This window comes from Papaver somniferum, chromosome 5, assembly GCF_003573695.1.
Source record: "Papaver somniferum cultivar HN1 chromosome 5, ASM357369v1, whole genome shotgun sequence".
Lineage (NCBI taxonomy): Eukaryota > Viridiplantae > Streptophyta > Magnoliopsida > Ranunculales > Papaveraceae > Papaver > Papaver somniferum.
In genome coordinates, this window is record NC_039362.1 from 212542756 (window position 1) to 212553606 (window position 10851).

The 10851-nt window shown below is 35.0% G+C and overlaps 1 protein-coding gene across 1 annotated transcript; it reads right to left on the reverse strand.

The window, feature by feature from the left end:
* Positions 1 to 7272: 7272 nt before the first annotated feature.
* Positions 7273 to 10117, reverse strand: LOC113280721. The gene is made up of 5 exons (XM_026529308.1): positions 9484 to 10117; positions 8967 to 9155; positions 8739 to 8849; positions 8047 to 8582; positions 7273 to 7948 (listed from the first exon to the last, which is right to left on the reverse strand). Exons 1-5 carry the CDS (start codon positions 10115 to 10117, stop codon positions 7358 to 7360), a joined length of 2061 nt encoding a protein of 686 aa, XP_026385093.1. The 3' UTR covers positions 7273 to 7357.
* Positions 10118 to 10851: the final 734 nt, after the last annotated feature.

Below are 10851 nucleotides of genomic sequence, written 5' to 3' on the forward strand. Positions count from 1 at the left end.
TCGTTTTGATATCTTTCTATATTTCTGGTAAACTGTCTGTTGGTACAACCCTGACTTTATCTTTCTATATACTTATTTAGAAGGTAAGCAAGGATTAGAAGGTAAGCAGGGAATATAATATCGCATAAACCTTTTCCTGTTTTTTTACTATATTTTGCGTGCCATCTGGGCAATGCTACCTAAAAGGCACAGTAGGGTAGTATGAAAAACACCCAGATAAGGAGACAGAGACATGCACTCATATGCCAACAGAATCCAAATGCTGCTTTTCCTTTATATGCAACTTGCAAATACCAACAGCTTATTCTAAAGCTCTACTGTGCGCCAAAGTATACATTCCTGAATGTGACTTGCAATGGGTTCCCAGTTTCTTGTATACATGTAGACACCAAGTGTGGTCTTTGGAGACGCTAACAGGGTGTTTAGATATATCTTGAAAGGTTATTTTTTGATTTAACTAAGTAGAAAAGCCTGAAGTTCATTTGGAAGCCAATTCAAATATGACTTCTGTAACCAAAAATATCAACTTTGTGTAAAGTAATTGTTCTTTACACAAAGTAATTTTTCTTTATCAGTGGTTCTAAACATACGGTGTGGGTAAACCACACAAAAACATGAGATTTTGAAAAGTTCTCAGAGATTATTTTGGTGGGTCCCGATGGGCCCGCAAAAGATAGCAGAGGATCCTGTTTTGTGAGAGTTTTTGACACGGTTTTTTTTCTCACGGTTTTTTCTTGGTCGGTTTAGATTTTTTGTTTCTTTATTCTGGTTCCTCTGATTTTGAGATTATTTTTTTTTTATTTTGGTATCCTATCCAAGCACAATATACGATAATCTAATCTAAATTTTACTTGAATTATTTTGTGGGACTCGTTCAAAGGTGAACCTAGATATGTGCAAACTATTATCAATTACCAGTGGAAGCTTGTGCATGCACCTCCTAAAAATCGGAGGTGTATATTTCTGAATCCTGAGAGCTTCTCCAATGGAATGTGTGTGAGGGAAACCTCTTCATCTACGTAGGATTCACTTTCATTTTTTTTTTTAAATATCTCCAACCATAACCTCTTTAACTATTAGATGACATTGCATGTTTTTATATTGACATCCTCTTGCTCAACCTCTTGTTTTAGAGGTTCACCAAGAAGATGTTATCCATCCTAATCAGTATTTTCTTATTTAAAAACTCTTTTTCCATTTAAAACAAATATTTTTCATTAAAAGAAAGAATATTTTTCATTAAAAATTACACAAAATTGGTTAAAAAGACGAAAATCAACAATTCCTGGGTGAAAAGGACATTTAGATTTTAATACTGTTTAAATGGACAAAAATTTAAAAATAGCCAGGATGTAAACAGTTTCATCCTACCCATTTTCAAATACTTTTTCTTATTTTTAATTTACATCAGGATGCATCCAGGAATCCAGTTTCATCCTTGGTATTTTCATTTCACCCATACTAATTTTTACTCATCCATTTGAAACATGTTTTAAAAATATTTGGATAAATGACCCATTTTCCGTAAAAATTAGGTATGCCAAATCTCAAATCTGATTTTCACGACTTTTTTACTTCTTCTCCCTCTTCCTTCCCCATCTCTCTTTGAGACAATCCATATCATCTGTAACTTCAAAAGCAAATTTCTTAAAAGGGTGATGATCTTCTTTTCATTATTTTTTTTTTTAAGCAGGTGATGATATCTTGGGTTGTTGATCTGTCTTTGGGAACTATTATATATGAACATTAACAAGTGACAAAATCGGATGTTGGTAAGGGGGGAAATAATCCAGTGTCATACTTTTTTACTATCATAAATTTAAGGTATAAAGCCAATCAGTGGTTCTTTTATCATACTTTTTTTTTTTTTGAATGATAGCCTCATAAGTCAAGACAATATCTTTAATGTTTCCACAACCAGAATTATCATGAATATCAAAGGATAATATAATTCTCATATAACAGGAGAAAATTGTTGTTTGTGATGCCGGTAATGGAATATCCCATGCAATTGCAATCTAAATAGCCTATGGTTTTGGACTGATCACTGCTACTTAATTGGAGGTCGGGGAAGAAGTACGACGTTGTACATGTATCAACTAACTCCAGAAAAATAGAGATTTTAATATATTTGCTAATATTATCAAACCAAATAAACTATGAAGATAAGAAGATGACAAGGCAACAAAGAAGTTAAAAGATAGATGGGTTGGAGAAAGATTTTTTTTTCTCCTTGTATTAGAAAAATTAATTGTCATATAAGATAAAGGATGTCTTCCCACAATGCCACGGATGAAACTAACCACACTACCATTGGACAAGCTCTAAACCCTCATTTCATTTTACTAGCTTTCGAAAACCACTAAATTAATATTTTATTTTTCATGTGGGTTTTGTTATCTTGTGCTTTACAAGATAAGAGTCAATCCTTAACATGAGAAAATATTAAATATATACGAGAGAGAATGGCTATCTAAATTAGAGAATGTACTTGTAGTGAGAAAAATTTAAAAATAAATGAATATTTACATTCTCCAAAGCAAATAACGCTTCACTCTCATTTGAAGAATATATTAGTAATACTCATTTTGACTCTAATAATAAATATGGAGTAGTATTTTTCATTGATTTCTTTATGCAAATGTAATTTTAATAAAAAATAATATTTTTTTTACCAATATGAGATTGAAATTAAAAATAATATTTCAATTTACAAGAAGTTGGTAAGGAGTCTAGTGATAGACACATTATTGTGTCTGATCTGATCTCAATTCTATGTTTTGTTGGTACTCGATTTTTTATTTATTATGGTATTTTTATGTCTTAATAGGTGTTTTTGAAGAAATAAACTTTTGTGGAAAAAATTGACTCAAAAAGTGTTAACCCGGAGAAATTGATAAGGTCACCCAACAATTGAATATGGGAACCCCCGTTACTATACGAATCCGTGTTTTGGATAGGGGGCTCTTCTTCATCTTCATTCTTGAAAATAATTTTTGGAAGAATATACTACACGAGTTTATTGAGAGTATCATGTTTCTTTAAACATGGAGGAAAGAATATTTGTCGAATTTTCTTTATTATTTTTGGAAAATGCGTGTGGCTTGCAAGTGTTTTACTCTATCTACAACATGTATTCAGTATGTTGGAGTGTGTTAGTCACCAATATAAGTGTGAAGAAGAGAAGAATAAGAAATTATTTCCTTAACTAGTACTAGAGAATAAAAGGATTAATGAAAGATTATTTGGAGTTATTGCCGAGTATGTTTGATTTTGAAGTGTATATAAAGGGTATTGAGTAGCCAATGGAGGAGAGAGTTGAGAAATTTTCTTTTCTTTATTCTTTTTAGTTTTTCATTCTTGTAAAAATGGAGAGCTAAACTTCAACCTCTAGGGCGACGTAAGAAGTTATTTTGCCAATGACAAAGTAGGATTTGCTAATTATTTAATTTTTGCGATCTTATGATTAATTGCCTAGATTGAAAATAGATTTTATGATTTTTGTTAAACAATTGTGTTTTAATTGATGGAACACGCTTAGCATAGGGTTTTGATGTCTCATGCTTTGGGTTAACAATTGTTATTTCTAAAAAATCCACTTTTGCAATAATTTAAAATCAACTTAACGTGTGAATTGTATGATTATAATTAGTAAATTTAAATCACTTGGTATTGGTAAATAGTGGAATCCTAGCCCCGGTCTCTCTATAATCAACTTTGTTTAATTTTCTTCATTTTTAATTATAATAATTAAGTTTAAAATCGAAAATCTTCACAAGTCTCAACGAACCTTTTTCTACAACTATTAAAATTTTATTATCGAGCGACAAGCTGAACTCCTATACCCTTTTGAATGAAATTTTCTAATCTATGGGAAAAAAAAGAACTACCTACATTAGAGTTGGCGTCATGACTAGCCATTTAATTCTCCAATCTCATCACTGAGCTTAGCAAAAGTAGAGGTAGCCAAAATACAAAAACCATAACCATAATCGGAACACTTACTTAATTATTACGTTTACACGTGATATATAGCCTCTGAAATGGCTTGATCCTGGTTGAATTTGCGGTACCTCTGAAAAATAAACAATTGTAATATTTTGAATAAAAAATTCAATTATGTAATCATTTTAAATAAATATGGTTTTAAAAGAAATCGATTTAGGTAGTTTGATAAAAAAAATCTTTTTTAGTTTAAAATAATACTCCCTCGGTTTTAAAAAAACTGTCCTAAATTGAGTTTAAGTATTGTTTTGGTTTAGGTTAAAAAAGGGATAAGAGAGTTTTAGAGAAGTAGAACTTCTTATTTATTTTCTATGCATATTAGATCATTCAACGAGGACATATATTTATACATACTTTCAAGACTTCCAACACAAGTATTGCTTAACATAAGGTATCATAGAAAAAAAACATTTTATGTATAATGCGTTCTAAATCATTGTTGATAACTTGAGTATCACGTCATAGACGTATCCCTAACACCCTCTCGCAAGCGTAACGGGTCATGGGGTGGTCAGAGTGTTTTGAAGATTACTTGTGTCCCTCCCAAGGGACTTTCCCTTTTCTGGGCATCTCTTCATAACTCTATTCCAAGAAGATCTATGTTGCAACACAGGAGGGTGATAATTAATTCGAACCTGTGCTTATTCTGCAACAATGAGGTGGAAACTTTGGAGCATCTTTTCATACATTGTACGGTGATTGCAAAACTTTGGGAGTATTTTATAGCATCTTTGAAGGTCAACTGGGTGATGCCATTGCAGTTCAATGCGCTGATGCTAGGTTGAAAATTGGAAAGAGCGTCGGTAATGATCAAGACAGTGTGGCATTTGCTGCCATTTGCGCTATGATGGGAAGTCTGGAATGAGAGAAATAAAAGAGTTCATGGTGGCAGGGCGAAATCTACCTATGAGCTTGATATGGCTATAAAACAATGGATTCATTTTTGGAGTACAAATTCAAATGTCTTTAAAAACTTTACTGTTTCGTAGAGTACGCATCAGTGGGAGGATATAGTGAGTCTGTAGAGCTGTAGATATTGCTCTTTCAGATGGTCTATTGACCTTGTATATACTTTGTACATATCTTTTCTTTTTTTCAGTATATCTTTTCCATTTCAAAGAAAAAAAAAAGCGTAACAGATCATCTTGAACCGTCAGCTTGGTTTTTAAAGTTATAAACCGATCTTTAGAAAGAGGATTTGAGAATATATCTGCTACCTGGTCTTTGGAGGAAATAAATCGAACATCCAGTTGTTTCGAAGCAACTTGATCACGAAAAAAATGGTAGTCTATTTCTACGTGTTTTGTTCGAGCAGGATTAATACAGTAAGATAAGTTGCTCCAAGATTATCACACCATAACACAGGAGGAGATTTAGTGGACATATGTAATTCTGAAAGAAGATATTGAATCCACATGATCTCTGTAGTATCAATTGCAAGACCTCGATATTCAACTTCGGTACTGGAACGAGAAACTGTTTTTTATTTACGAGCACTCCACGAAATAATATTACCACCTAAGAATATACAATAAACACTTGTAGAACGACGATCGTCCGAAGAACCAGCCCAATCAGAGTCCGTATAAGCAGTAAATGTAAACTGTAAGTTAGTTGCTGGTTGAAGATATATACCATAAGTAGATGTATGTTTTAAATAACATAATATATATTTAATTAAACTCCAATGAAATTCAGTTGGATTATGCATGAATTGACAAACCTTGATAACAACATAGGCCAAAACAGGACGAGTAAATGTCAGGTATTGTAAAGCACCAACAGTGCTTTTGTATTCTGTAGCATCAGTGAGTGAAATACTGTGATTATATAACGTATCTCCAGTTGTACTGAGTGGAGTTTGTATTGGTTTGATAAAACGTACGGGAACTTGCTAGATTGAGAAACAATTAGCTATACATAGACACAATAAGATACAAGAAAATCAAGATGTGCCTTTTTTTTTTGTTGCTAGATAAGACACAAATTTAAAAAGTGTATATTTTGCGCCTCTGGGCTTTTTGTTAGGCCTTACTCTCGCTCTCCTATCACTTCTCATCTCTATAGTTGGTCTTAACGTCCGGGCTGTTGGGTATATTTGATGTGTCCGAATGTAATTGACACACCTACAACGTTAGAAAATGGGTACTCAAAACTAGCTAGAATAGTGATTCTTTTGTAAAATATACACAAAATGTGATGTACTATACCTTGTTATATTATATATTTGTGCATGCTATGACGTGCTTTCTTAACGTGTTGTGCTGGGTTGGGCCACATGTTTATCCGTGCCGCGTGTTGTGATGTGCTATTGTGCCGATTAGGCTAACCCAGCACCGCCCATGAAACTAACGTGCTGGGCCGTGCTTAGCTAAATCACGTGATGAGTTGGGCTGGGCTCCGATTTTAACGTGATGTGCTGGGCTGTGCTCGTGCTGTGCTGGGCTGGGCTGTGCTCGTGCTGGCACAACCCAATTTACACCTCTACCCTCTCGGCAAATGCTACCTGAAATGCTTTCCGTTTCCTTGATGCAACAATATTCAAATGTTTTTCCTTTTTCATTTTTCTTCTTGTTTTGCACAAGTACAAAGGCTTTTCCTAAAGCAATTTTGTCCTGCCGATTAAAAAATAAATTTATGTGCACTAAAGTATTCCTAAAGTAAACGTGATTTACTATTAGGATTTACAATAATGGGTTCCAATTTCTTGTGTATTGCTTAGTTCGGGGTGGGCAGTTTTCATCAAAATCTCGCCTGAATTACATCACCACCTGAATTGTTCTGTCCGGCATAATATTTCCGTCCAAAGTAGAATAGCATGTATGACTGTGTCAATGCGAACTATAGGAAAACAACGGAATATTGACTCTGCAAGGCCAAGGTGTTCAGGGTTGACATTACTATGCGAAGCCAAGGTGTTCAACTAAATATTGCCCGGCACCATGTGGCTAGTGGAGCCGTATGATATGACAAATTTGAAAAATGAAAATTCTATTTATGCAACTATAGTGGGACGGATATTTATGAGACCGACGGAGAGAGTGTGTTATTTTGAAATAGTTGATTTTACTTGGCAGGATCAATCAAATTCAATAACGAAATCAAAACCCTGAATTACAAGCAAAGAACAATACAAAAGACTAAGCAAATTGGCAATGACCCTTAAGGGTACTTTGACATCTTGCTAAAGAAGCAACCCATGGAACTTTATTCTCTTGATGATAATGAAAACCCGACACATTATATAATACTTACAGTAGCCTGACATAATTATATTCCTATTGCACAGAAACATGGAAACCCGGCACATAATGTAATATTTACAGTAGCCTAACATAATTATTGTTTGTTGCTAAATGAAAAGAATGTCGATCAAGTAACGGATAAATCCCACTATGATATCCACGTATAATTCAGCAAAGAAGAGAACCGCCAGCGTAGATAATCCCATATCAAAGAGAAGCAAGCCTAAACGGAAAGTCCAGCCAGTGATAAGAAACCACGTTTGGAAGAATGCATAAACAGTGAAAGTAACTGAATTGAACAAAGCAGTTATAGCAAACACGATTCTTAAAGGCAGTCGAAAAAAGAAGTCGTGTTCGTTAAAGGGAGCCGCATGGATGGTGAGAAATAAACCCAAAGCTATGAGAGAAAAGAACAAGGATAAACCAACGTAATGAAGAAATAATGTGAAATCTTGGTTCCTGAGTAAGACTGGACGACCTGACTGCGAGTCGTTTCCCCCAGGTGCAGTAAAGGCAGATGCAAACATCACAGTTGCTATTAGAGCTGATATCAACATACAGTTATTTGATCCTTCTTTTAACCATCTCTCGGCTTGTTCTCTAAGATTTGAATGTGTTTCAGTGAATACTTGGTAAGCATATTGATCATTGGAATTCTTAATTCTTAGCATATGTGGTGGAAGCATACGTCTTACCCGCTGCATATAACCCAACAATAATGATTATTGATTACTGTGTACACCAGTATATATATTTGTGTGTGCGTATCTGTATACGTATTATAAGCATTACATACCTGAAACCAAACACACTCCCACTGCATCCACTGTGCTGCTCCGCGAATGTGCCATGGCTTATGTTTTCCAAGCTTAGCAGCAGCATGTAGTGGCGTGTTACCATCTCTATCAATTCCGACGACCAAAATGTCCAAGTTCCTCTTTGAGTTAGTTGACGATGACTTCAGAAATTCTATTAAGCGCTCATGCCTGTATTCTGCTGCTAAGTGCAACAAATTTCTTCCTGCTTCTTCATCACAAAATTCAATTGATTCTGGATATGCTTTAATTATTTCTTTAAACATCTCTACAATACCCAATTTCGTTGCCAAGATAAGTGGCTTTTCTCTAACTTTGTAAGTTGTAACCCTTGTTGTTATTGTCACCAAGGGACGTCGGTTTTCGAGGTCATTGTACTTGTCATCCAATCCATAGGTGGGGTCTTCATAATTTATTGTCCATTGGCCATGATCTTTTTCAAGTAACTTCCTAAGCAGTTGGATTGCGTAAGCGTGCTTCAATTTTACATTATAAATGAGTTGAAGGACAGGAAGACCTGCAGACGTAGTAGATAATTAATAATCAAATACTTGTGGCTGAAGATTTGACATTTTAGTGAATAAAATTTGGTTTCAAGATTCTTTGTAGTTTCGAGGATGCAAATATGAACACTCTCATAAACGGGCATATTTTACGTTATCTGAATTTTTACCTTTACACAGTGATCTGAAGTAAAGATTGAATTTTTCCTTCAATGAGGAACCTTGTTGATGTGTTCTATGAACAGCTGCATTATGTATCTCATAATTCTCGATTTCGATAACTGAAGTAAGAAGCAAAGGAATTAAAGAAATAATTGTTTAGATGTAAGCTAGGCATATTAATTAGAAACTCTTTATATGTAATAGTGAAAGTCTGGATGTAAATGCATGGAACTTACATGAGTAAATAATAGCTGCAGCATATTGTGCCAAAACAATTGGTGTGGCCCCAAGGTATTGTTGAGAATACATGGTTCCACTCTTGAAAGAAGAAGGTGACAGTGCTAAAATATGTGAAGCCGTGGCGCCATCAGCATTTCTATTAGAAACAATGTCAGGGTAAATCTCCAATATCTCCATTGCGACATCTGAGTCAGTAGCACATAGGTAAGCCAAACAATAAAACTACAGAAGAGAAACAATCTAGTCATTTGTAATGGTTCATTTCTTTCTTTAGACAAGCTGCTTGGTAGTTAAAAGTCCTCCTTCATTTGTAATAGTTTGGGCAAACAAAAAATAGAGGTCAGGCTATAATGTAGGACAAAATAGAGGTCTCAATCAATACAAGCCGGAAACAATATAGTGTTCTCAAAATCAGCTTGAATAATATCTTTTTCTAAATTCGTGAAAAAGATGTTCAAAGCAATGTGCAAACCCCAGTATCAAGAACAACGTATATGAGGTTATGATACTTACCGTAAGCTTTAGCGAGAACAGCAGCGTGAAGAATTGTTGAGCCATCAGTCCTCGTTGTTATTGGGCCAACCATTGATGTGGATGTGGATGTGCTTGTAATTTCTCTGCTACTAGCAGTTGTATTTAAGAACAAGAACATATCTTTATGTCCATACATTGCCGCCCAGTATATAGGCGTCTCACCGTTTAAGTTAGGGACTGATATCAGCACTTGATTTCCTCCACCATCTAGTTCTTTCTTCAAGATTAACGTAGCCATCTCCACGATTCCGGTCTTGGCTGCCTCATGCAATACAGTGTTCCCCTTCCTATTAGTCATCAATAGTAACACTTTGGCCGCCGGAAATATTCTCAACAGCTGTTTCATAACATGAGTTTGGCGGCATTGTGCACATAGGTGAAGAATGGTATCCCCTGTAAGATTATTAACTAGAACCTTGCTGTGGTCGTCTTCCATATCGATATTGTTACTAACTAGAACGTTGTTGTTGTCATCTTCGATATCGATATTATTAGATGGTGATTCCACTTGCTGCAAGTTATAAAAGTTTATGATGTCATTCCATTCCCCTCTTAGTGCTGCCCTCATCACATCGAGTCGAGACTGCCCAACAGAGGCCGCAGAATTTTTCATCACTTGGAGCTTGTTTTGATATCTCTATTTCTGGTAAACAATGTATGTTGGTACAACTGACTTTATCTTTCTATACTTATTTAATTAGATGGTGAGCAAGGAATATAATACTGCATAAATCTTTTTCTCCTTTTTTTACCATATTTTGCGTGCCATCTTGGCAATGCTACCTAAAAGGCACTTGTAGGGTAGTATCAAAAACACCTTGATAAGGAAACATAGACAAGCACTCACATGCCAACAGAATCCAAATGGTGCTTTTCCTTTATTTTCAAGTATCAAAAGCTTATTCTAAAACACTTCGGCGCACGAAAGTATTCATTCCTATTAAGTGTGCACACGGTACGGTTCAGCTCGGTTCTTGAAGAGACCGAGTACTTGTATCTTCCTAACCTCGATTCCAAAATTTTGGACCGGTACCTGTACCTTGTACCTCGGTTCCGGTACCATTCGGTACACGTCCGGTACCAGGTACGGTTTCGGTACCAGTCGGTACTTTTCCAGACAGAAATATGTCTTTTTCTCTGACAACATAAGTACATGTTTTTTACCTGTTTTTCATTATATTAAGTAATATCTCAATCAAAAAACAAAGCACCAACTAATAAGTAGCAATATTACTAGCAAACCAAACAAACAAAGTCTTGAAAATCTGAAAAAAAGAAGTAGCAGTAGGCAGTAGCACACAAACTGACAAACACACACACTAAAGTCTTGAAAATCCGAAAAAACAA

What these genes read in the sequence shown, in the direction of transcription:
- LOC113280721 (XM_026529308.1), bottom strand. Translation starts at nt 10,117, where the DNA reads ATGAAAAATTCTGCGGCCTCTGTTGGGCAGTCTCGACTCGATGTGATG. An exon ending in TGTTCTCGCTAAAGCTTACG is followed by an intron (nt 9,156 to 9,483) that starts GTAAGTATCATA and finishes CTACTGACTCAG; the next exon opens with ATGTCGCAATGGAGATATTG. An exon ending in GGGAGTGTGTTTGGTTTCAG is followed by an intron (nt 7,949 to 8,046) that starts GTATGTAATGCT and finishes GGTTATATGCAG; the next exon opens with CGGGTAAGACGTATGCTTCC.